Source organism: Diplotaxodon limnothrissa, linkage group LG4, assembly GCF_057381915.1.
Source record: "Diplotaxodon limnothrissa isolate DT_005_m linkage group LG4, D_limnothrissa_male_GT1.1, whole genome shotgun sequence".
Classification (NCBI taxonomy): Eukaryota; Metazoa; Chordata; class Actinopteri; order Cichliformes; family Cichlidae; genus Diplotaxodon; species Diplotaxodon limnothrissa.
The window spans coordinates 9,113,927-9,141,281 of NC_140599.1; the positions used below are offsets into that span (position 1 = coordinate 9,113,927).

Consider the following 27,355-nt stretch of genomic DNA (forward strand, 5'->3'; position numbering starts at 1 on the left):
CTCTCTCTCCTCTCAAATTGAGCCTCCTGGTGGGATTGTTGTTTCCTACCGACAACAACAGCAGGTATTTCATATCATCATCAACGCCACTCTGAAGGGAAGAAGAGTAGGAGGCTCTCGGAGAAAACTTGGCTCAGTCTCACTCATCAGGTTGCATTAGAAGGCAGGAGGAGCTTTGGTCATAACGCTTTTGCTCGCTGCTGCAATAAATCTGCAGTTTTTAGTGTTATTATAAATGACAGCACAGTGTGATTAAACATATCTATGTGGTGAGCAAACGAGATAAGCTCTCCCATGCTTCACGGCCCAGTAATGATAGTAATAATCCAGAACACTGTAACCTGTGATAAAAGCTTCCAAGGCTTAGCTAATGAATTTCTGCTGGAGGCTACTGGGGTCACTCGCGCGCGCACACACGCACACACACGCACACACACATGTTCATTCAAGATATGCACCCCTTCTTTTTTATTCAGAACTGCTAGAATTCAGGACATTAGACTAGCAGTTTCATTAGCAGCCATATCTCTGTGAAAGGCCAATAAACAAGAGTTTAATTTACTGGCATTGGCCTCAGGGGAGAGAGCTGACTGCAGGGAGCTTTGACAGCGTTACCCACGTAAGTAATATCATCTTCGCAAAAAATGATTCATTGTGTAACAGAAGTTGAGGTATGCTGGCAGTAAAACGTGGAATAATAAAGGAGATTCCATATAAAAGATGCACTGATGCAAATGTATCTTCAGCCAAAGGATCTGTGGAATGTGGAAATGTGAAATGAAAGATCTTACACTTGTGATGACTTTAGAATAGCATTATTGATTTCTTCATAAAACAGCCTCACGCTGCATTCGATTTTGTGCTGACGTCTAAATGGTTTTCTACTTCATTCCAGTATTTCCCTTTAATAGGGTATTTAAAAGTAGAATGGGAGGCACTTCAGCAGAGCCAGTTCCCAGTTTGGATTCAGGAGACAAACACCCTCTCTACTTTTAAGATTAGACTTAAAACTTTTCTTATCGATAAAGCTTACAGTCAGGGATGGATCGGGTGATCCTGAACCCTTACTTAGTTATGCTGCAATAAGTCTGGGCTGCTGTCAGCTTTCCATGATGTTTATATGCCACTCCAGATTTAATTATTAGTTATTATTACTTTCTGGTTCTCTTCCACACTGTCATTTGTCTTGTCTTCCTCCCTTCACCCCCAACCGGTCACAGCAGATGGTCGCCCCTTCCTGAGCCTGGTCCTGTTGGAGGTTCCTTCCGGCTTAAAGGGAGTTTTTCCTTCCCACTGTCTTTACAATATAAAGTGACTTGAAATGACTGTTTGTTTGTTTTTTGACTCGGTGGTACATAAATAAAAACATTAAAATGTATTGTTCAGTTCAAAACTCTATCTGCTAGAGGCAAGTAAGATTTTACATTAAAACTCATATGATGTAAAATGTTTATATAATTGCTAAACACATGGAAAAGTTCTTGAACATAAGTGCAGGGATAAAAAAGCTTTTTCAATTTTTTATTCAACCAAATTATCAAGTATAAAAACAATTATTCTGTGCGGGGTGGGGCGGTGGGGGGGTCATGGCAAAAGAAACTAGCAATGCTAAACTAGAAATCCTTTCTTTCATAACAGTTCAACATTCTCTGACAATGTCTTCCTAAAAAAAATGTGACCAACTCTTTCATACAAAACTCATCCACATCTTTATTTTAATACACATGCTGACTATTTCAAATCCCCCCTAATTTCAACAGGATTCAAATTCCATGACCCTCCCTTTTGAGCCATTCCTTGTTGCAAAGACCCACTCGTGGTTCAACTTAAACTTTCAGGCAGATGGTCCCTCATTATCTTTAAGCATTCTGAGACAGGATGCATAACTCACTTGACTACAAGCTTCCAAACGCTCAAGATAACCTCAGACCATAAAATTTCCACCCTCATGTTTCACAGCTGGTATGAGGTTGCTCCACTGAAAAGCTGTCTTAATTATTTTGTACCAAACATGTCTGTCTTACCAGAGCATTTGTCATTACTCCAAATGCTCTGGTGTTTTTCCGTTTCATTGAAAAACTGTAACATTAACGGTATGTACTCTTTACAGCTCCTCTCACTCTGTCTTAAGAGTAGAAGAGGGTGAGTTCATTCAAGAATTGATAGTATCGATATAAATGTTGGTATTGATATTGGATCAATACTAGTGTGACAGGATCGATACTTTGTTTCTACCCTCAGTGTTCAGTATAAATCCAACTGAATTGTGTTAAATATTTTTTTTCTTTGGAAATGAAAAAATGTACCTAAAACCACTGTGGACTATGAAAAATGTCTGAACCTTTTTGTGTTGACTGTCACATCATGTTATATGTTATTTATAGCCTGTAGCACATTTAAAGAACAGAAACTGACTGGAAGTGCCTTAGAGACGGACACATTTACGTTCCAGGTCTGTTTTTCCAAAAAACTGTTTCAGGATCCATGAAAAAAGCTGAGAGGTGTGTATTTGTTGTGGAACGCAAAACAGTGATTTAATGGTCATTAAGATCTGTTCATAATTTGCAAAATTGATGATGATTGATCTCAGAAATCGTGACACACTGCTCTCCCCTGCCTTGAGCTGCTTTTAAAGGTTAAACGTATATTTATATTTGGATCTAAATGCTTATCCAATGCAACTGTATTAATCTTATAACATCATTGGGGTGATTTTCTACCGAATTTGTTTTGACTTTAGAAGTGCATCACGTTCATAATATTTTATTTGTATTCAGGATTTTAAATGACCGGCCTGTATGACCACAAATCAAGCTATATACAGGGCTCTCTTAGGTCATTCGTGTGTGGGGAAAGTGGGAGGGGGCAGCTACACAATCATAAGCCTTCTTATGAAGGCGAAGTTGGGTGCAGTGGGAGAGGAGCGCGCAGTGCTGCAACTGGACGGCGCAGCGGCTCGCATTGTCCCGGCCATGACGAGATGCTGTTTGTGACAGCGGTGTCGGGATGATAATGAACGTCTTCAGTAAGTGTTGGGATGGACGAGGGAGGTTTTAAGTCAGAGCGCGGTGGAATAACAGTGTGCTGTTGTGTCTCTTGGCTCCTCCGCGATGGTGGCACCCCCGTGCGCTTTCCCCTCTGCTATCCGGACAAGGGACGCTGGCAGAGGAGTGACAGACCGGAATCGGAATTCCTACAATTATCAGTCTCAGAATAGCTCGGCACGGGAGTAGAGGTACTGTCATGGAGAAACAGAGCAGAGCCAACAAGGAGGAAATGCTGACATCGAAGGAGGAGAAGCGCAAAGAGAAGAAGCCGAAATCTGGGAAGCTTTTCCGCAAAAAATCGTTAAAGTCTGTGGGGAGTTTTATGAACAGAATTATCAAAACTTTGGGCACTTTCACCCACTTTGGAGACGCTGACGCGCAGGACGCGGAGGATGATGATGGAGGGTTTCGGAATGGCGCACCTTGCACCCTCAGCGCCAGCTCAGGAATAATCAGAGAGGATGTACAAGTAGTTCGGGATCGGGTAGTGAAAAACACTTCGAGCACGTCGTCTTCTCTGTGCACCGGCAGAGAGAAACTACTTTACCAATACGGAGACAAAATCCCAGGTGTGCTGGGACTGAAAAACCACGGCAACACCTGTTTCATGAACGCCGTGGTCCAGTGTTTGAGCAACACCGACCTGCTCGCGGAGTATCTGGGACTGGAGCGATACAAGATGGACATGAGCCAAACCAGAATGAACGGGGTGGTGAAAAGCGACGGGACGAGGCATGTCAGGGGAGAAGTCACGGAGCACTTGGCGTCACTTGTCAGAGCCCTCTGGACTCTGGAGTACACCCCTCAGCTGTCTGTGGATTTCAAGGTACACCGCCCCCCCACACCACCACCACCACCCCGAATTTAGTCTGCAGGTGGTTGTGAGTTGTCTAACGTGAAAGGCACACATAGGCACAAAATGAAAGGTACTGGAAACAGTATTAAAAAGGGCACTGTAGCAACCAGTTAGTTACTGCATTATTAGCTCCTTGGTAAGTACAGGTGTTCTGTTTAGACACACATAATCACATGTTATTCAGACAGTATGCCTTTAACACCACTATGATTATTCTCAGTGTCCTGTTCAGATGATTATCATTTTGTATAATAGCACAGCACCAACTCCTCTGCCATGGTCAACAACAAGGGCGCAGTGCTTTGCCCTGACACTCCAGGGTTTCCCTGACAGGTGATAATGACACTGGTGCTCAGAGTTGCAGCAGTCTGAGGGCACAAGGTGAGCAGGTGCCTGGCTCTCATGCTGTTGCTGGGTTTGCACACGAAGACTTGATGGATACTACTAACAAAAACTTTAAAAAGGTTCACTCTGCTCGCATAATTTTATGAGCACTGGGTTAGAAGAGGTTAAGGGGAAAATCGTTTAGATTTACCTGACTTGGTCACCTCTATTTTACAGTATTTATTTATAGTAGGTGAAAAAGTTGTGATGCAAAGTGAGCACCAGAAAGAGATGATTTACTTTACACTTAAGAGACTTTCTTCCTTGAGGATCAGGGACAGTGAGCACTATCAGGAGACCCTCAGGCTTTTCCTACTCTACCCACGCTGAAGATAGGAGGGGAAATGCAACTGTACTTTATCTGCCTGAAGCTCTTCTTTGCTCTGGATTTCTCTGAGCCTTAGCTCAATGCAAGAAGTAGATAATATTGGAGCGGCGAACAAAGAGACTCACAATGGATCTATTCTTGGAAATGCTAATTACTCTGTGAAGATGACTGCTGAAAGATCTTGACCCCTGCAGCACAGACACGTGCATGATTTTTTGTCACACCTCATTGTGGTTACAGAGAAGCGGAAGGTTTACCTGAAAGCCAGATAGCCAGATTATCAGGATTTCGCAGCCTATAAACGGAGTGTTGATCATCACGGAGGTTATTTTTTTTTTTGTCTTGACTCTTTTGCTGTCCCATTTGTTGTTCTCTCCGAAAAAGTCCCCCATCAAACATAATTGATGCTGCCAATAATTTTTCGATCCCACACTTTCATTTCCTTCTGATCTCGGGAGACTCTGATATCACATTTTATTACTAAAACAATAAGAGGAGAGCACAGAAACATCTTGCCAAGATTAAAAGAAAAAGAAAAAAAAACCCTCTTCTTTATATGTGATGAGATGTTTCCTGCTATAAACAGACAAACACACACACACACACACACACACACACACACACACACACACACACACACACACACACACACACACACACACACTGGATTTCTTGGCTGTGGTTTGTGACCATAGGAGGTCCAGAGTTCGTGCTGTCTGGGTTTTCTGAAATTGCCTGTTGAGTAATACCACAGCTGCCTGAAGGGAGGCATTATAAAATGATCAGATAGCTCTGAGGCCTGTTTCTAAGAGGCTAAATTAGCTCCCAGTTGCAGGAACTCCAGACAGCACAAACCAATAATAAACAATTCTCCACAAAGGACTAAGCTTTGCTTTAGTAGCTCTATTAATCTAGTCGTTTTTTAAGTTGATTATCTTTCTTTACTGGTATCTGAAAGTTGCGTCTTTTGTCAGAAGAGGACAAACCACAGTACCCATCTTCATATCAAATTGACTTTTATAAGAAAAGATAAAAGGCCAGGCTTGGAAAGGGTTCTCATTTTGAAAAGGACCCTAGGTAGAATTTATAGTGCCGCACTTTATATTTTAAGTAATGATGCTGCTGGTGGTGTAAATGTCGAATCATCCTGGTTTGATCAGCAGATCTTTACAGTTAATGACTCAGCAGAGGTCTGTTCCAGTCCTGCTGTGGAGGAAAAACAAGCTTTGTGCTACATTCCAGTACCACCTGGCTTATAGGACAGCACAGGTAGAAGGAGGGAGGCAGCTTTTATAAGTATTTGCAAAAAAACCAGAAAAAAAAAAGATTAAGTACCTCTGGGTTGCTTGATTGATTGATTGATTGGTAATTTATTTCAACATGTGAACAATATACAAGTACATTTAGAAAAGAAATGAGAGAAAAAAATATACTATACAAATTACATACAAAAAAACATTCTGATTAATTTACATGTTGAAAGGGAGTGGGAAGAAGCACACTGCCAGTGCTGGTGTTATCACACCAGCACTGGCAGTGTGTCCAAGGCTTCGGCTCCCACTGACGTGTCTCTCACATTGCGGCTGAGGTGCCGAGTTTCTTCAACCTGTGAGCAGATGTGTTGTTTTGATCTGTTCATCGTCGCCCCCCCAACGGGGTGGTGTGTTTGCACAGAGGGGCCTAGATAGGAACGGAGCCTGAAACTCAAACAATTACTCAACAGCCAGTTTACTGGTTTCCATAACATGAGAGGCCTGAGAAAGAAGGGAGTTTGGGAGTTAGGGTGAGCAGGCGCGACGGCTGGACGGGAATCCTCCTAGCGGCGTGTATTGATAGGCCGGTTTGGGAAGCATATGCTGTGGTGAAAGTGGGTCTTTGTCACAGGTATGTGTGAGTAATTACGAGCTCCATGTTAAGGTTTGCACAATTATCTATGCTGCAGGGTGCAGAACATGACTCACAAAGAGATCTACATTAGACTGCAGTGATAGTGATAATGGTCATAGTGTTGTGAGCAGTGTTGGTCAAGTTACTTGAAAAAAGTAATCAGTAACTAATTACTGATTACTTCCCCCAAAAAAGTAATCCTGTTACTTTACTGATCACTTATTTTCAAAAGTAATTAATTACTTAGTTACTTAGTTACTTAGTTACTTTTTAAAAACACGATTTACAACCCGAATAGGTGATAAAGCGATAGATCTTTCAGCCAAATTCTACTTTTTCTACATAATCCATCATACAAAATGTAATCAAATGGAAAAGTCCTTTTTTAAAACTTGTTTTATTAGTTTTAATCTTTTAACTTTATGCATCAAGCAAAAATGTAATTATATGCATTTCTTCTTCTTCTTCTTCTTCTTCTTCTTCTTCTGACTGGAAGAAATTTGTTTAATATTTAAACCTATTTTCTGCACATTCCAGCACATAAAATATGTATATTATGTAAAATCAAACTTAAAGTAAGGTCAGTACTTCCACGCTTTAAACGCTGCACGCTTGTACTCTCTACCGCACTTGATATATTATCCATTGTTGATTAAGTAAAAAATATGTATATTTTATGTGCTGACTAGCGGTCCTATTGCTCTATTTTCACCTGTAAAGCAGGAGTGGCGTAGGCGTAGGTTTACCCTGGTGCAGGTGTGCCGCAGCGGTCAGTGGAAGAATCCGCAAGTTCCGTCGTAGAGCACTCGGTGCTTGCTTGGAAGTTTAGGGGATTTTTTTCGCTGTAAAAAGAAGTTTTCTTCCCAGGCACAATGCTAATGGACGCTAATGTTTTTGTCACTTTTTATGGAATCAAACTTAAAGTAAGGTCAGTACTTCCACGCTTTAAACGCTGCACGCTTGTACTCTCTACCGCACTTGATATATTATCCATTGTTGATCTGCACACAGATGTTGCCACACTTGCTTATGTCACTGTCATGAGACATTCTCGCAAAAAATCTCGGTTTTAGTAACTCAGTAACGCAGCGTTCCTACGGGAAACTAACGGTAATCTAATTACCGTTTTTGCAATAGTAATCCCTTACTTTACTCGTTACTTGAAGAAAAGTAATGCGCGTTACAAGTAACTGGTTGTGAGGTTGTTGCTATTTTAACTGAATCAAAAATACACAAAAAAATATTTTAATAATTCATTTGATTACATTTAAGTTTTCCATGTAATATTGTTACATAAATACAAAATGTTCAATTTAATGGAATCTTACTATGTATATATATATATATATAATATATATATATACATACATACCAAGCATATTTTTAATTGGTTAATGATTAATTATATGAATAAATACGCCTTTGATTTTATATATTTTTGTTGCATATTATTGAATATTATTGCTTCATAAATATTTGGAGGGCAAAAAACTATGAAGTAAGCACTGAGAGTTATATCACCAATGGTTAAAAAGGAACAATAATAATTTTAACAAGCGCCTGAAATCATAGGTTGAATGTTTAAATAGCTAAGTGGAAATGGATGAAATATAAAGCTGAACTTAAAAAAAAGTAAATAGTTAACTGATGATGGATGAACTGCATAAATATTTAACTTTGTCTAAATACAGTGGCTTGTTATCATTATATCAGAGACACCAAAACAACAAAAAACAAAAACATGGCCTTTTCCACAGCCTTAATTATATCACTGACACAATTGCCACCTTCAGAGGGCTGATGGTAATTACTGTTATTACTTTGCTGTAATGACTAGCTGCACAAAAGCTTTAGGTTAGCGCAGGTCATGGTTCACAGTTAATGTCAAAGCATTTCTTCAAAACGAGCCTGAATGCCTCAGGCTTGTTCCCCGGCTGTAAACGACTGCTGTACTAGGGCTGCTCAATTAATCGAATTTTAATCACGATTACGATCTGGGCTTTCAACGATCATTAAAAATGACTGAGCCGATTATTAGCCCCTCCCTCATGCTTTACTCTCGCGCTGCTCCATGTGGCAAATCAAGCGCACTGCTCTGCATTTCGAACACGCGTCACAACAATTAAGAGGACCCGAGGGAAGCTCGGAAAGCTAAGCAGAAGTTATTTGGAGAGGAGTGGACTGCCGTTGGTTGAAAAGAGAGGTAAAAAAAAACAAAACTTAAGTGGTGTGGAAACATTATGGCTTCGCGGAGTCAGACGTGGATCAAGTAGACACAGTGTGTAAACTTTGCTATGGTGTCGTAGCTGCACCACAGAGCAACACTGCAAAGTTCACATTTTTCATTTATTTCTTATATTGCAAACATTTGCACTGTTATCAGTATTTGCACACTATTTTATATTATTTTTTAAAGTCATTATTCAATACATTGTTATTGTTAAACCTTTAAAGCCGGTCAGAGCAGCATGCTCGTTTTGTGTAACTATTTTTAAATCCCTGTAGAACCTGAACGCTAAGCTAGCACAATAAATTTTTTTCCATATGAAACCAGAGGAGTTGTACTTACTTCTTATGCCATCAGCTTGTCCTCGGTCACGGTTTCCTTCCACATATAGCTTTGCAAAAATTGCATAAAAAGAGCTTGCAGGAACAAAAACATAATATTCCAGAAACACTTTGCCGATCCGATCAGCTGTTCTTAACACTTCCCACATTGAAAAAGACATCAACGTGAACTATCGCAAGTGACGTCATTTTTGCGGAAAATTTAGTTTTTTACTTGTAGGCCTTAGAATTGCACTGCTGGAAATAGTTTATTTTGATGCACATGCACATTCTTTGCAAATTTGCATCATAGGATTGTTTTTTTGTTTTTCCTGCAGTATATAAAAATTGCTGTATCTCCAAAAATAAAACTATGAAGACACTCAAAATAAATTTCCTGTTGTTGTAAACTATTTTTTGCAACTTTTTTGTATTTAAAGTTTTGAGGGATAAACCTCTTAAATTTCTCCAAGTAGAAATATATGTAAAAACAAAAACGATTTTCAATTTTTTTGTAGTTTATTGCACTTTTTTGCAATTAATGTAGTTACTATGGACTTAATGCATACACATTTTTAAAATATGGGCTATAACAGTTGTATTGATGTATAGCAACTTGAAATGCTCCCACAAATGGCACTACAGCATGTAAAAAAAAATAATATAAGCTCTGGCGGACGAAATAAATATCGTCAAATAATCGTGATCTCAATTTCAGTGAAAATAATCGTGATTATCATTTTTGCCATAATCGAGCAGCCCTATTACTAGACTGATTTTCCCCTGATTGGTCTCATTCAGAAATATCTGTAATGTAAGGTATGATAGTGCGATCCTAGGCTGGGCTGTTGGACCGAATGTAAAGTCTGTTTAGATCTTACAAGACACATATTTGAGACTGCAGAGGGTTTATTTCAAACACTGGTACATGCCTAAGACTTTTCATAGTAAAGGTACACCATCTATACTGGTAAAAATAAGCCATCACTGCCAGTGTCACTTTACCCATAACCCAGTGTTCATGGTCTGACTCTGCAAATAGCTCTGATTAGAAGTCACCATAGTCTACCATAATAAAATATGTAGCTTCTGCACAATCTCATATTATGTTGATAGTTCGTGTAGCAGCATCATAGTTTTGATTTTAAAAAAAAAGACCACACTTGGAAGAAGTTTGCCTTCAGAACTTCCAGTTTTTGATACACAATTAACAGTGTGAAAGGTCCAATTAAAAAAAAAGTCACAATCCTTCCCTAAACAAAAATAAACCCCAACTGGCAATTGGTTTTGGGGTTTCTTTTTGCAGAATAAGACCTCTAAGTCCAAAAATTATAAGGTACTTAATGACAGTCCTGGAAGGGAATTAGTGTGATGCTCCAGTGGCAACATGAACATGGTGATATCACATACACAGTAGCTTCCAGGTGTTATCTTCAATTCAATTCAATTCAATTCAATTCAATTCAATTCCGCTTTATTTACATAGCATCAACTCAAGGCTCCTTGTATTGTAGGATAGAGCCCCTACAACAACACAGAGAAATCCCCCTGTGAGCAAGCACTTGGTGACAGTGGGAAGGAAAAAATCCCTTTTTTCCAGGAAGGAACGTCGGAAAGAACCAGGCTCAGGGGGCGGCAGCCATCTGTCGTGATTGGTGGGGGGTGAGATGAGGAACACAAGACAAGCGACATAGTGTGGAAGAGAGCCAGGGAAAATAACAAGTAATAATTTAAGTGTGGTGTATGAACACATAGTGAGTGAGGCCCGCAATATTTGCAAAAACATACATAATTTCATATATATTTTCCTCAGGGATTATTAAAGTATTCTGATTCTGAAAAAGAGTCTGTTCAGATGCTTCAGTTTTATTGTTTTATGACCTCACAAATGACTTGGCTCGTGATTAATTTTAAAAGCTAAAAATTCTCAATAATGTTCTGACAGCATAGGCTTTGAAGCGAGTTGACACTGTTGTGTCAGCTGACGGGGACGCCTCCTAAATGAGGAGAGATTTCATGTCTCAGCTGACCTTGAGAATGCCTCCAGAAGAGGCTGAGGAGGTGGCCTAAGATGGGTCTTGGCTTCTCCAGAAGTCTTCCAGACTCAGATGTGGGATAGCAAATGGAATAACAGTGAATGGATTGATACTATATATTTTTAGATTATATTGATATACGCTACCAAGAACAAAGACTGTGTACTATAGAGCTAATGTTATCTGAGCATTTTCACAGAAGGAGGCCGGGTGAATCATAAACTGTTGAAAGTGTCAGGGTCCTCACAGGGTTAACATAATGGAAATGTTGGTCAACAGAGGCGTGGATTTCCAGTTGTTTCAGCTAAAAATAGCAGCTCTGTATTCATTAACTGTGGTGTCTCTTCCGACTGCCGTATCTTGTAGCTATTGCAGTGACAAAACTCTTCACTTTTTGCTTCCTCGAGATGCATGAGGCAAGGGAAACTTCACTTTCATGACAAGATCAGAAGACAAGATTAGAGAACCTTATTGCTCAGCCGAGATTATGCCAGCATTTTTTATGTTTATGAATTTTTATGTTCACTTTTTGCTCCTGTCCACATTTCAGTAATTACTTTGAAGAGGCAGTCCCAGCTCCACATCTATTCCTCTATCCTCCTAACAAACAGCTGCACACAGTCAGGCTGGACAGCTGCCCAGCACAACTGCACCTTTTATATTGCGAGCTGAAGCAAAATTCATTTACTTGCTTTTGCACAAGGACACTTCAGGGCTGGTTTAGCTGTTTTTTGTTTTGTTTTTTTAAATTCAGCATATCTACCCATTTATTAAAGAACTGAAATGGTAGCTCTCGACTCCCAATCCTCCAGCTTAGGCAGACACCCTACATCACGTTGGGGTGTAATAGCTTTAAGAGGCATATCACATATTAGTGTCAGTCTTTTGTTCCCTCTGCAATGATCTCTCATCACAGCCTCTGCTTCTCCGGGCTGCCAGCTGCAGTTCACGAAGCAAATTCTTTGCCTAACTGAGTTGTGTGCAATTCACATGTGAAGTGACATTAAACTGTACTTGAGTTGATGCAGTCTTCAACCTGCTTTTAAGCAAAATGTTATCCGCACCTCTTGTTTGATATGAAAATCTTGAAATTTTAGTTAAATTAGACAACAAGGTGGGTAGATGATAAATGCAGATTGGCTAAACTTTTACTAGAAAGCATGTTTTTTTAAGTATTACACAAAAGGCAGATTTTGCACATTCTTAAGTCAAAGCGTGGGCTGGGCTGAGACGAGGGAAGCGTGAAGTGCGTTAGTGCAAATTTGCAATTCTGGGATTCCTCTGATCAGCGTTCTGTGGAGAAGCCCAGGGTACATCTGCCCATTCAGGAGGCTCAGCTATACCAGCGAACACACTGGGGCTGTTAAAACCAGTAAACAAGCAGTCCAAGAGATTCGCATATTGTGGGAGTAACTTGTGTAGAAAGGATATCTTAACGAGGCACTTTTTTGGGTTCTCCTGACACTGCTTTAAATCTAACAGGCTGTCAAATTATAAAACTCAAATAACAACCAAAACAGAATGGGGGAGTATGTGAATGGAATAGATATTATTTTAATGAAGGTTTCTCTCTGAAGTCGATCCATCCGTTGAAATAAATAAATAAATAAAATAAGAGACTTAAATTGTGTCTGCTTTTCTTTTCTTCAGGCTACAGTGTCCAAGTATGGATCACAGTTTCGTGGTAATTCCCAGCACGATGCCCTGGAATTTCTCTTATGGCTTCTGGATCGCGTCCACGAAGACGTCATTCTGGCCTCCCACAATAACAACAACAAGACCAAAGCTCCTGGAAAGGTAGGACTGAAGCAGTTAGCATGTATGCAGTTAATTTCCAAAATTTACATAGAAACTCTTGGAAATGATCTTCGTAAAGTCATAAAAGTATGTAAAATACGTCACATCTGGATCTCAGCTCTACAGACACATCAGTAATAATTTAATATAAATGATCTACTTGCTTAACTAATGCAGAAGTAATACGTGACTAAATATGTGATTTAATGAATAATCTGTTTCTCCTTCTTTGGCTTGATATATTATACAGGCATTGTTATTTCATGAGCTTAAATAATATTTAAGGAGTCATAATTTTGTCAATGTTAATCAAACTCAACGCACAGTTATATAATTAGGGTTATGAATCAGTGTGTTTGTAGTGTAAGTTGCCTAAACGCTCCACTGTACATTTGGTCTTTGTTTATGCATCTATACTATTCATGGCCTGTAGCCGTGTAGCTAATGAGAGAGCATCCATCATTCAGATCTCATGTGCTTCTCTTCCCCCCAGTGGCTCATATCTCGTGTTGTTTATTATCAAGCCAGCGAGTCTAACCTCACTGATAACGTCCCGACTGGCTTCGATAATTCCACAGATAACATCGCCATAGTCACATCTTCACAGGTCAGCTTCGAAATTTGTCTTGCAAAGCAGCTTTTCATGTCACCAGATGTAATGTGGCAATCTGCACTTTGCAATATTGCCCTGTGTCTAATGCATTGCCAGTGGACAAAGGGAATACAAGTATGGCAATTTGATTTGTTCTCAGCATGTCTTCTCCTGAAGCCATGCCTGCAGGCACGATGCATCCAGATACCCCTTGAAGAGAACTTTGAACTGCTCTGCCGTGAGACATTAAAGCAGAATTTTCATGCATTATTAAAAATATGTTTTTACTTCTGAAATAGATATACCTCTTTATTTGAAGTGTTATTGGGCTGATAACCAATTTATGAGAAGTGCTGTTGGTGAGTCATTGCAAATAAATCCACTCATCTCACTGCCCCATGTTTCTCAAGGCAATAATTTAATGTGTTGTTTCAACATGTGATTGTGAGATAGGGATAAAGAAGCCTGACACTCCCAAGGTTATATGTTAATTAGCTTTAGATATGAAATATGCCTTTTTCCATGAGTTTCGTATAATTGAGTTATAATACATAAATGAATGGTAGTTATATAGTTTCTTTCTACTCAATTTGAGCACTCAAAGCACTTTGTATTGCAAGTCTCATTCACCCAGTCACACACAGACACATTCAAAAGCGCTTTTATCTGTGCTTAAGTGCTTTTTATCTTTGATCACTCACACGTCAAAGATACTTCGACTGTAGATTAAAAACTTTACATCTACTAATTTCAATTCGTAGATGACCCACACTGCCACCTGAGTCAGAGCCGCCCAATGTAGGGGAGTAAGTCACTATTTGTAAAACAGCGAAACAGCCCAAAATATGCATTCATAATCAAACTTTTCCTGGAAAAAATATGGTTTAAGTTAGTTAAAAATGCAAATGTTAGAGATTATAGTCCAAATGTATTCTCTGTAAAAAGATTGTGTAGAATATGACTTTTGATCCTTGTTTATTTTTGTTTGGGTATGAACACGTCATCTGGACAAATTTCACCATCAGTACTAGATTTGCTAACGAGCAGCTGTCTCTACATCTAGTCAACTTTCACTGATTTTGGATCATCAGGTTAAATTTTGAGTGTTGTTTTTGAATTGTTTTCTTGTTTGAGTTTAACCTCCTAGGATCTGGTGTCCACATATGGGGACATCACATTTTGGGTTGTCTAGACCACAATACAAAAGTTTGCTCTTTCAAATGGCTTTCAAATGAGCCTTATTGCTCTAAGCGGCACAACTATTGTTTCTCATTTTGTTTTTGTACTCAGGAAAAGTGCTGTTGTGTTTAGACACCAAATAAAGAGTTTTGCACATCATTACTCAGTTGTACTTTATAGTGTTGGATCGAACACTAAAAAGCCCAAATAGCAAAGAGAAATTAAAAATGCATGCCATGAAAAAATTTGGGCCTCAGGAGGTTAAACAGCCTTTTAACAACAAACAGCTGTCCAAGCAGTGGCCAAGAACATGTTTCAGTACAGCAAATGCATCAATATCGAAAGCTGAAAATGGCTCTTGTGTACAGTGTAAAAGATGTTTACATAAAAGTGCAGTCGACATCAGAATCCAGTTTAAAACCAAGTAGCAACCTTGGAATCCAAATGCCCTCTTTAAACTGGCTTCAAATTTTACAGAAGTAATAGTCACGGTTACAGTCTAAATTTGGGTATCTTTATGTCTAATCTCTTTGCAACTAGATTTGTCTTTTATATGTTTTCTAGACAAATAATCAAAGAATATTTAAAGGTAACAACTTACAGTGCTTTAATGAAGTAATCACCGAAGTTATATCATTGATTTTTAACAGGGTAGCTAGCATCTGTAGCCTATTATATTTCAAAGTGACCTTCCAAGTACTTATTGGGATGTCTTTTGTTCTCAGTTAGAAAGGAGGAAAGTCCTTGTTTTCAGAAGGTGCACTGTCAGCATGTCATTAAAAGGCCAAAGCCACACTGTAAAGTATAGCATTTCTCCTGTCTTCTCTGTAGTGTAGCTGTGAGAATTTGGAGCTCTGTTCACTTTGCCCTTTTTGTGTGACCAGCCCGATGAATCCCTTAAATTATTTTTTCTTCTGTTTCTTTTTACATCACACAAAGACCCATCTGATGTCTCTTAACTGGAGTTTACCTCCTGCTGTAATCTCAGCTCGGAGTTATAGTGAAAGATGGGGTGAGGCTTTAGGCCAAAGGAGGGAGGGTCAGGACTGTATCTTTGAGTAAACTTGGGTGTGCAAGGGGCATGAGAGAATCTTAGGACTGGAGCTGCTGATAAGGTATGTTACGCGCCTGCAGCACCCCCCGGGAAAATTTTGTCACACCTTGCTCAGCACAGCTGGTGTGGTTTGTAGGATATAAAGGTTTAAAAAAGCATGTTGACTTTTTCCTTGATCCTGATATATGATGGTGTCAGCATCAGGATTCATTTGATCAAAGGAGCTGGATGTTTACTGGGGTGTTCCTGCTCAACACCTTTACATCCAGTTAGAGAAAAATTGCAACAGCATGTGAAGCTCATTTGTTTTTTCTTCATCCTTAAATTAGTTTAATATTGTAACCAAAATGTTTTACCATGTTGAATACTTGATTTTATATCAAACAATGCAGATGTGATTGAACTGCAGACTTTAAGCTTTAATTCAAGGGGATTAACACCAGGTGAGGAATTAGTGCCATTTTTAAACAGTCTCCCATTTCCAGAGCCTCAAAACTAATTGGAAAACTGACTAACAACCCATTTCATGGCCAGGTGGTGGTGATGCCTATACCCTATATGCCTATAGTTAAGAAAAACAACTTCACAACATTGAACTAAGTCAGGAAAACTTTAAAAGATGTGGGCCTATCATTAATAGGAGCTGCAGTCTATAGGAGATAGAGGGTTGCACTCGAGAACAGAAAGGTCAGATTACACACAAAAAACCCTGCATTGTTTTGTAAAACAAAAAAACAAACAAAAACGATTTCAACAGATGAAACCAACTTATTAACTTATACCAGAATGGGAAGAGAAAAGTGCGGACAAATGGAGAAACAACACATGGTGGGTAAAACACCACATCAACTGTGAAACATGGGGGAGGCAGTGTTATGGCACGAGCATGTGTGGCTGCCAGTGGAACCTGGTCTTAGTCTTTATTGATGATGTGACGAATAGAAGTAGCTGAATGAATTGTGTGGGGCTGTACTCCCTGCTCAGAAGAGCCAAATGCTGCAAAGCTGATCACACAGCTCTTCACGGTACAAAGTGATGATGACCCAAAGCAAACTTCAGAAGCGACTCAAGAGATTCTCAATGCAATGGCCATGTCAGTCAACTCAGCTCTACCTAGTAGAGCAGCTTTTCAGTTACTAAAGACAAAACCGAAGTTATAGAGACCCACAAATAAACAGCAAATCATAGCAGCTGCATTTCAGGGGAGGAGACATAGCAGCTAATGATGTCCATGGTGTCATGAGCTGGCTGTGTGCAGCAGGCAGGATGGGACAGCTTAGGATAGGACACAGCTTTGTTGCTGGTGTGCAGGTGATACAAAATTAAACTAAACTAAACTGCAAATCCGGAACCTAAACATACGGAGAAACACACGATGAAATACACAGCCATGAATGAGGGAGAACACGATAGTGGACTGAGGGAAACAGAGGCTTAAATACAGAGGGAATGATGAGGGAACAGAAAACACATGAGAGACACAGCAGAGACGAATTAGACACAACAAGGCCAGGGGAGCAAAACTAAACACACTAAACAAGGGTTGCAAGACTTTCACAATAAAACAGGAAACAACGGAACGCAAGACTATCAAACGAGCTTGACACAGGCAGACAGGGAGGAGTGACACAGGACCATGACACATGGGTTCTAGAAATCAGGAAGTTATTGACTGCAAAGGATTTTTTTTAAATCCAAGTATTAAAAGCAATATGCATTTAAAATTATGTTGTTTTTTTCCCAGTTAACTATAGATATCTCTGTTGTTTTCAAAAGCAAAATTTAAAAAAAATAAAATCTCTGCTAAGAGACTTCAGACTCTGGAACAAGCTCCTCTGACATGTTTTTATCAGTAATTATTTGAGCGCTGTATAGTGCTGTAGTAGTAAATGCAGCATATGAATTTATATGCTTGGAGGTGTAGGAGAAAATAGAGAGGCAGTAATCAGCACTATGGCCTCTGCGCTGAGGTGAAAACCTCATAAGAGTTGTTTGTTCAGGCCTTCTGCTATCAGGCTTTTTTTGCAGAAATCAAGGTTGTCATGGGTTTCAGTTTTACTGGTAAAAAACAACAACATGTGGTCAGATGCTTAGTATCACATAAAGAAAAGGATATTCTAGTTATTCTATTTCCCATGAATCAGTCTACTCTTTGCCTTATCTTGTCTTTTGTCCTTCATACCTGTTACATATTGTATCTCTGTAGGAGGTACAATATGTAGCAAAGCTGTGGTATGCAGTTTGATATCACTGCCCCTCCCACAGAGGAGCTTTGTGAGGGGCAGAAAGGGCCTCGCTGACTCTGAGAAGTGCAACTGCAAGAAAGAGTGTAAATCACATTCCTTTAAAACTTTAAAGAGTCACTCAGGATCATGATTCTGTCTATGATTTTTGTGGGGGAGGTTTGCCTCACCTCACTGTTTAATGTTCTCCCCAGTCAGCTTTCTGTGGCTCTGGTGGCTGGCTGAGAGTCATCCAGGGTCACAGTTAGTTTACCAGTCCATGCACGTTCCTTCTCACAGCCAAGGAGTCTGCAAGCGCCGTTCTCTTCTGCTGCAAATCAAGGAACCCGTTGGCTTTTTTTTCTAATTGTTTTTAAGCATCTGTTCTTAGTTACCATTTAGCGAAGGAGGGCCAGAACCAAAAGAAAAGAGAGGACGAGGGAAGCCCTGCTATCCCTCTCTGCTGATGACCTGCTTGTGCTGGTTTTGCTTTGTAGTTGGAGCGTTTCTGTTTTTGTAATCATAGGTGACATCCTCCCCACGCACACAATCAGAGTTGAACTATGCACATACTAACATTCACTGTTGACTTTCCATGGCTTTGACTCAGGCACACACTTTCACTCTTAGTTTGTTGATCATTTATCTCTTAGGAAACACAGTGCAAGTGTGAACTTCCCTCCCTCCCTACCTCTCTCTCCCTCTCTCTCTCTCTGTCGCTGTCTCTCTCTTGCTCTCTCTCCATGAATGTGTCTCTTTGTAAGTAGAAGGAAGAAAGAAACGCTTGTTGTGCAGCCTGTGAGGTGAGGCTGAGTTCTTTGCAACAGTGTGGCAAAGAACGGTGACAGCCAGTGGATACGAAGTGAGAAATTGCTTCAATTCTACAAGACAAAAAAAATGTCTGCATAAACAGTTAAATGAGGCCTGACCGAACGGAACCAAGACTGAATTGTCATTATCAGGAAAATAAATACAAAGTGAATGTGCAAAGCTATCTACCCATTTATTTTCCTCTGCTTATCCAGTTCAGGGTCATGGGCCAAGGTGTCTTGTGCCTAACCCAGCTGTCATAGGTGAGAGGCAGGGCAATTTATACCTGCAGCCAGTTTAGAGTCACCCACCAATTAAAAAGCATGTATTTGGACTGTGAGCGGAAACCAGAGTACCTGAAGAGAACCCACACAGAAAAGACCCAATGTTCTATATAAACCCAGTACCCTCCTACGAGGTAACAATGCTATCCATCACATCACTGTTCCACCAATGTACACCGATCAGGCATTTCATTATGACCACCAGCCTAATGTTGTGTTGCTCCCTTTTTTGCTGCCAAAATAGCTGTGACCTGTCACGTCATGGACTCCACTCGACCCGTGACCCTGTGCTGTGGTATCTGGCACTAAGAGGTTAGCAACAGATCCTTTAAGTCCTGTAAGTTGTGAGGTGGAGCCTCCATGGATTGGACTTGTTTGTCCAGCACATCCCACAGATGCTCGATTGGATTGAGATCTGGAGAATTTGGAGGCCGAGTCAACACCTCAAACTTGTTGTTGTGTTCCTTGTTTTGTGCATTATCTTGCTGAAAGTGGCAACAGCCATCAGGGAGCACCGTTTCCATGATGGGGTGTATATGATCCGTAACAATGCTTAGGTAGGTCGTGCGTGTCAAAGTAACATCCTCGTGGAAGACAGGACCCAAGGTTTGCATGTAGAACATCGCCCAAACCATCACACTGCCTTCAGCAGCTTGCCTTAGTCCCATAATGCACCCTGGTGCCAGGTGTTCTTCAGGTAAATGACACACAGCCTTGTGACATTAAAAGAAAACTGTTATTCATCAAACCAGCCCACCTTCATTGTTGGTGCTTTCAGTCGTGGATAGTCCTGCACCTATGCACCCCATGCACATCAAACTGTGATACACTTTGTATTCTGACACCTTTCTATCAGAAACAGAATGAACTTTTTCAGAAATTTGAGCTACAGTAGCTCATCTGTTTGATCATAATGCAGGTGCCAGCCTTCGCTCGCCACGTGCATTAGTGAGCCTTGACCGCCCATTGTCCTGTTGCTGGTTCATCACTGACCACTCCACAGTTTAGCGCTTGTCAGACTCATTTAACTTCCTTAAGCTTGCCCAATTTTCTTTCTTCTAACACGCCAACATTGAGGACACAATGTTCACTTGCTACCTCATATATCCCACCTAGTAACAGGTGCCATGATGAAGAGAAAATTATTCACGTCACCTGTCAGTGGTCAGAATGTGATGCCTGACCAGTGTATAAACATTCCTTTTTCTGAAAAAGTGAGTTATGTACAACAACATGCATAACAGTTCAGGTTCTGAAGTAGCTGGCTGCAGTGCAAAACTATCAAATGCCTATAATTTGACGTATTATGTAACAACTGAAATCCAATATTGAGCAAGAACTGAGTAAACATTTGCTTTTCAAAATGACAGCAACTGGTTCCCTCAGTTTTTAAAAGAAGAGGTGATGCAATGCAGTGGTAAACCTTCTCCTGTACCAACTTTGTCGAATCGTGAGGTTGGCATCAAATTCAGATTTTACATGTTGCCGACACCATTTTCTAACATTTCTAGCATTTATTAAAACAATATATTTAATACACCTGAGTCTTAATCAGTAATGGCAGTGTTATAGAGCACAAACAGTAAATAGACGCACAAAGTCATAGCGTCACCTAAAATTGCAGTGCTCCACCTCCCTTGTGTTACAGTAATTTTCAGCCAGTGGTCGGACATATTCAGCAGCTTCCAATTTGCGTGACTCATTTGTGTCTATAGACCCACAAAATCTGAGAAGTGACTGTTTCTTTCCTTTCTTCATAGATCAGGAAGCTTATGTCTGAATCAACATGAACTGGAGCAGATCTGCTCTTCAATTCCAAACCAGCAGCTGCGCTTTTCTTTATTTTTATTTACTCACTAGAGCCGCTTCTGCTGTCGCTAACTCTAAGATGCCTTTTCCAGTTTTGAATCAAACCCTCCTGTGTTTTTTTTCCTTGCTATACTGGTCAACTATAATAATCGCTCCTAGGAAAAGGCATTACCCTGATCTAAAAGGGGTGTGTGGCCAATGGCAGCCAGGTGAATTTAAAGCTGCAAACACAAAAACAGGAGATTCTGAAGAGAGCTTAAAAAAACAGGCTCATCTAGTCATGACAGAATAAATGATCTGTTTTAAGCAGAATCTAGAACAGCGTTTTCTGGGCCATAATCAGTCAACAAGTCTGATACTCGGCTGATTTTTCAGTGCATTCCCAGTAGTTCAGCTTTTCGTCCTCAGTGCTCGTGAACTGAAATTAGACACATCCAGCCAGGAGCCGAGAAGTGGGCCCAAGTTTCAAACTTGGGTTGTTTTCAATTACTATAGCAGTGCACAGTTAAACCCACAGCTAAGTAGTTGCCTGTGTGCGGTCGGTGCCGCTCGCCACTCTGGTAGGGTTGGGATGTGAATGGGTTTGTTGGGCATCCCGTGTGTTTTGTGCTGTGGGTGCGTGTGTGTATGCGTTTCCTCTGTGCTCAGCCTTTGATACTGTCTGTCCTGCCAAGCAGAAATGGTTTCCTGTGGTTCAGAGCTACCCAGCTGGAAGAGCAGCTTGGAGGTTAGGGTGCAAATATGACCACTAAGTGTCTGAGCTCCTCACTCATCTTTGACCCACATCAGTGTTGATTGGCTTATGGTGCACTCCATGTCCAAGATCCAAGTCAGAACTCCCCCTTAAATCAGACTTCCAACTTGGAACCCCACCAGCCCCATACCCAACTAATGCGCATGTAAAGGTTTAAATGTTGCAGTCTGTACTAAAGCTGTTGTGCATTTATGACTCGCTAAAGAAGCCATACACTTAGAACTCACTCTAGAATGTAGTGTGAAGCGCTTTGGGGTCCTTAGGGACTAGAAAAGCACTATACAAATGCAGGCCATTTTACCAACTGACCAGGCTCTATGCATAAGCATGCTGCGGCACTGCAGCGTAATGCCAGTGATACATGAGTGGCTCTAAACTGCTAAGGAGCAAAATAAATACATTTTTCCTTGCTGCTCCAACTCTACCACTACAACACACTCAACTCCAGTATATTGCCAGTCTAATGTAGTATGAAATCTAAGAAATCTTTGCTCATAACACTTTCCACTCAATGATATATTGATCTAAAAAAGACACACAAAAAATGTTTAATAATCCACATTTCTACGTGGGCTGGACCAATGAAACAACATGATGTAAAATTGCAGAAAAAGTTATGATAGTTTTTGACTTTCATTTTTGTTAAGTCATAGAAAATGTCCTTGTTTTTAAAAAATGGACTGTCATTTAATTGTTTATCTGTTATTTAATTACTTTGGTCTAGCATGAATTACAATGGGGCTATTTATCAGTAGGAAACCTGGCGTGGAGTCCTCACTGGGCTGATTCTGGCCCCCAGGCCTTATCTTTGAACCCTTGTGTTGCACTGTAGCTGTCAGTATGATTCAAAAACAATGATGTATATCCGAAACCACAATGTTTAGCTAAGTTCTGAGCATGTCATAGGAAGGAATAGCACAATAAGGGACTGATATCTGAAGCAGCACAGGAGCTGATCTAGCTGTAGTCAGTCTGTCAGTCTTAGAGGCTGGATTCTTGCAAAAAGAGACACTTTTGTAGGCATGAGCTTGCTCACTGCAGCAGACACACAGCTAAACTCTAACTGTCTGACATCTCCAGACCAAACAATGTATCACTGGTGGTTTGAATAACAGTTTAAGGGCATTGCTATAAAAGCTGCTCTCATGCTATGCAGCCCAACCCAGAAAGACATTTTCTCATTAGGTTGTGGAGAGCTTTGAAATGAAAGGAAACATGGTTAGGGTTTGCTTTTGTGTCATTGTGAGTTCTCGGAGGGGTTAGATGGGTTTAATTACATTCAAACTAAAATATTTAAAGCTTTAAAAGTCATTGTTTGAACTCTAACAGATTGGTCTACAAACACGAGCCACGAGTGAAGCGCCTCTTACCTGAAGAGAAATCTAGTTAAATGACCACACTGATTCTTTATTTAATATAAAGAGATTGACTTGCACACACATTATTCACAACCCTGCTGGGTCTGATTGGCGTACAGCACCGGCCCCAACAATTTAAATGATTCGGATTTGCTGAGTGGAGGTTTTCCAGCGAGTGTGTCAATTCAATTGCCTGAAAGAGGCTGAGTGAAATGATTTAAACAGTTGTTGATAGAAATAATTTAAGGAGGGAGGTGTGCCTGTCACGCCAGGTCCACTTTTAATGTGTTATCTTGATTTAAATTGAAGCTGCCTGTAAAGATGAATGGAAAGCAGTAATTATCAATCCAGCCTCACCAAGATATGCCACGCTGGAGAAAGAACGTCGATCCAGAAATAAAAATGTGATTGAGTTAAGCTCCATTACTTGTTTTATAACACAGTATATGCTGTTTTTGAAGGCCATGAAACGGGTACCAGAGTCTCCTGTGTAGCTCTGTTGATGCGCATGTCATTTATCCTCATCTGTGTCACCACAATCATCAGCAGCAGCCGCAGAAGCAGGAGGGTAATAATAAACCTCATCAGCTCAGGAGGTCGACCTTCCTTCATTAGAATTAATTTATCTCTCAGCTTCTCCGACTTAAAGTTGGAAGAATTCATCTTAAGAACCCTTTTCACCCAGAGGTTTTGTTTGTATGTTTTAAGATTTAACATCTGTCTGTTTTATGCCCATTTCCTATTTTAGAGAGGAACAAAGCTGTGAGGCAGAGTGAGTGACGATTGGCTCCATTGGGTTCATGCTATAGACTGTAAACAAAAGATGGATCCAGAGACTGTGACATCATCTGTTGGTTAGTGGGGCCCATCCTTAAGAGAAACTGACTTAAACTGCATGCTCATATGATAGAGACTCATCAGTCGCACCATATCCTTGACCCATTTGGCCTTTTGGACTCTAAATGGGACAGTAATTTACAGCTGTGAGAAGAGGTGAAGCAAACGAAATGAACAAATGAAACATGTTGTTTTCATGATTCGGCTGTGTAGCAGGCAGGAAGTGGACCCAAACGCAAGCTCACAGAGGCAGGAATGAACTCAAAACACAGCTTTATTGCTGGAGGGAAACGGCGAAACAAACTGATAAGAAACTACACTGGGAAGCAATACACTAGCACACAGAGAAACACACGGCCATGAATGAGGGAGAATGCAACACTGAACAGAGGGAGACGCGAACATAAATACACAGAGGTTTAACGAGGGAGGTGGGAGCACACGGGGAACACAGCTGACACAGATAATCGTAACGAGACAGGGCAGGAGCAACACAACATGACGCATACTGACGGGAGACTGTCAAAGTAAAACAGGAAGTACACAGAGGCGCAGACAGGAGGAGAGAGGGAGCACGGGGAGAGCACAGACATAACGGGCTGGGGAAAACAGGGAATAAAACAAGAGGGGAAACGAGGGCTTACAGATACACAGAGGGGCACACAGGGGGTAAAAGTCACAAGGGGAAGTCACATAAGGAACAAAATACAAAAATACATGAAACTAAGAATGCTGGGCCAACATGGCCCAGGATCATGACAGCTGTAGTCAATAAGACTTGAAACTGGTGATTGACACCATAAACTCTTTAGAAAAGACTTGACGTACCTATCTTCTCCACTTAAACAAAAGTAACTGTGACATGTTTGTTGCTCATATTCGGATGAATAACGCTATGTTATATTTTCTGGGATTTTTTAATATCTTCTAAAATTATTGACATTATCAAGTAAACCCAGTTCACCAAATGTGGATAAGCCTTTTTCTGTAACTCGCTCCACATGAACAAAATTGAGATCTGTTATATCATCCAGCTTTAACTGCAGGTTTATTCTTAAACAGTAGCGGGGGCCTTATCAGTGGACCGACTTTATCTGTATTTTCAGTCGTTACATTTGCTTTAAGCATCCTTATAAAGGGTGTAACCACTTTTGACTCCTGAGATTTTCTCTTTGTCATGTTTTAAACCTAATCAAATATATCACAACCACGCCAAGTTCTTCAGGCTAAATGGTGGCAACATGATTGTGTTTTCTCAGAGTACAGGGAGGGAACTTCTGGAAACATTACACTTTTCATGTTTCCGCATCACTTCATTGTAAATGTTCATTAACACCACGTGAAAGTATATACAGTGTACAGGGCAAGGATTTGCAACGGTCCAAAACACACTCCGCTCATTCGCTCCTCTTGTATTTGTTTTCAGCACACTCACTCTCACTCCACTCCACACCAGGGAAACAGATCGGGGGTACCAGACGAGTCCGAGGCCCTAAGCACAAGAGAACTGCAGTTAGCATAAACAGAGTAATCACACGAGAAACAGGGTTTATCGTGGCTGTACTGACAAGAGTAACTCAACGATCCAGCAAAGAAGCCTTCTGAGCCCTCAGCTTAAATAGCCCAGGAGTCCAGGTAATCAGGTAAATTCACAGCAGGTGTGTGGGCCAAGGGCGGGAGCCCAGCTGAGCTGGTGAGAGAGGCAGACAGGTGAGAGAGAGGAGAGGGAGGGGGAGAGAGACACAAACTAAAATCAACATGTAGCCTGAAACCTAGGTCCACCAAGGAGACACAGAGACCATGACATTGTTTGAGATACCTTCAAAGAGACATGAATCACTTTTTTTCCAGTGACATGAACGTACATTACATTACATCCACTGGTGTACAGTAATTTTTACCTTCATTTTACTGAACATACTATTCATCAGTTTTCTTTCTCTCTGCAAGAAAATAAACTAACTAAATAATTTCAAAGTGTGTGTTGGATCAGCTTTAGCTCCTGTGCACAGGATCGGTCTTGATCAAGTTCACTCTTAATGCAGACAGTCACTCAAACACACACTATGCCTGTGAGTGTCTTAAGGCACTGGTACAAAGATCTTTCAGTTCATTACCTGGTTAAAAACAAGAAGTATAATTCCAGCAGGGCCTTTAAAGTCAGACAGAGAAATGCAGCAGCAGATACTAAAGTGTGGGATATTCCTTTTACAGGTGACCAACTGCTGAGAAGAAAAAGTGCTCAGCTCACAAATACAAAGCTAAAAACAAGTAGATAAAAAAATGGAGAGAAACCAGGATTCATCGTTTATCACTTTTTATTTAATCAAGCTCTACTTTTTGCAGCCCTTAGTCAGTGTCTTTCGTTTTTGTGACTCACGCCGAGGTCAAATTATTGGGGCAAGGGCTGTTTTGTCAAAACTGATGTCCTATTCAGTGTTACGCATAACAGTCAGCTCATGACCTGCTTTAAAAATATGACTCATTCGTATGACACTGAATGGTTAAAAACACAAAGCAAAACAAACAGAAAGATAGAAACACTACCTAGTCTTTCACAGCGTGGTTAGTGGATATGCTGCACCTGTCACTCAGACACTGTGTTTACACCACACCAAGACCTTTTAGGCCACATGATTATAGCCTGCTTTCTGACCAGCTTTGCATCTTGGCTTGTTCTCGTGTCACCGTGTCTGTCTGATGCATCATTTTTTCCTTCTGTCGCTTTCATTTCTTTTGCTGAAAGCCCGTTCTCTACCATCTGGTGATGATGATAATCATGATGATGATGATGATGATGAAATCCATTTATAGGTCTGTGTTCTGCTGTCATGATGTTCTTAGACTAGCAGAGCAAGTACACAAAGCTCCCTCACAGTGGCTTTTACATAATTTTACATAATGTCTTTCAAAATCAGAAAGAATATCACGTATTTGCTAGTTTTATTCACACGTAGTTCATTGTTTTGGTTTTTCTGGAGAATTTCAGGAGCGTGACCACGCCTGCAAACATGCTCCTTCCGGTTCTCATCTACATAGGTTACCCCAGTTCTACAAGCTGTTCATTATCATTTACGTGCCCTATCCTCTCTGCCCTTTTTCTTTTACTTCTTCACTTCTCAAGATTCAAGAGCTTTATTGTCAATACAACAGTATACAGAGCATACAGCTTACAACAAGGCTGTTTCACCCCAAGCCCCTCATGGTGTATATAAAAGATATATCTCCAAGAGATATAAAACTAGAAATTACAAATAAATAACATGCTAAATTTCGGTAAAATTAAGGGATAAAAAGGTACTAATTACTAACTATACAGTACTATATTATACAAGACTATACTACTACTGCCAGATGGGAAGAGGGAGAACAATGCATGTGAGGGGTGGAAAGTGCCTTTCACTATGCTGTTTGCACGTCGGATGATGTGCCTATTTAGTACATGAGGATCTGCCTGGGGGATGCTGCCAGTCCCCTTCGAGGCCTTCTCCAAACTGCAGCTCAATTCATGTCCAAGCCAATCACCTTTACCTACTAAAATGCTGTTAAACCTACAATCCGGACATGGGCCCAG

The 27,355-nt window shown here is 40.5% G+C and overlaps 1 protein-coding gene across 1 annotated transcript in view; it reads left to right on the top strand.

Moving 5' to 3' along the window:
• The first annotated feature begins 2,971 nt into the window (after nucleotides 1–2,971).
• The window catches only part of usp43b (ubiquitin specific peptidase 43b), an 88,677-nt gene continuing 64,293 nt past the window's right edge, over nucleotides 2,972–27,355 (top strand). The window contains exons 1-2 of the mRNA XM_085351411.1: nucleotides 2,972–3,873; nucleotides 12,736–12,882. Of these exons, the coding sequence (XP_085207537.1) occupies nucleotides 3,244–3,873; nucleotides 12,736–12,882 (777 nt within the window). The 5' untranslated portion in view covers nucleotides 2,972–3,243. The remainder of the gene's footprint in view (nucleotides 3,874–12,735; nucleotides 12,883–27,355) is intronic.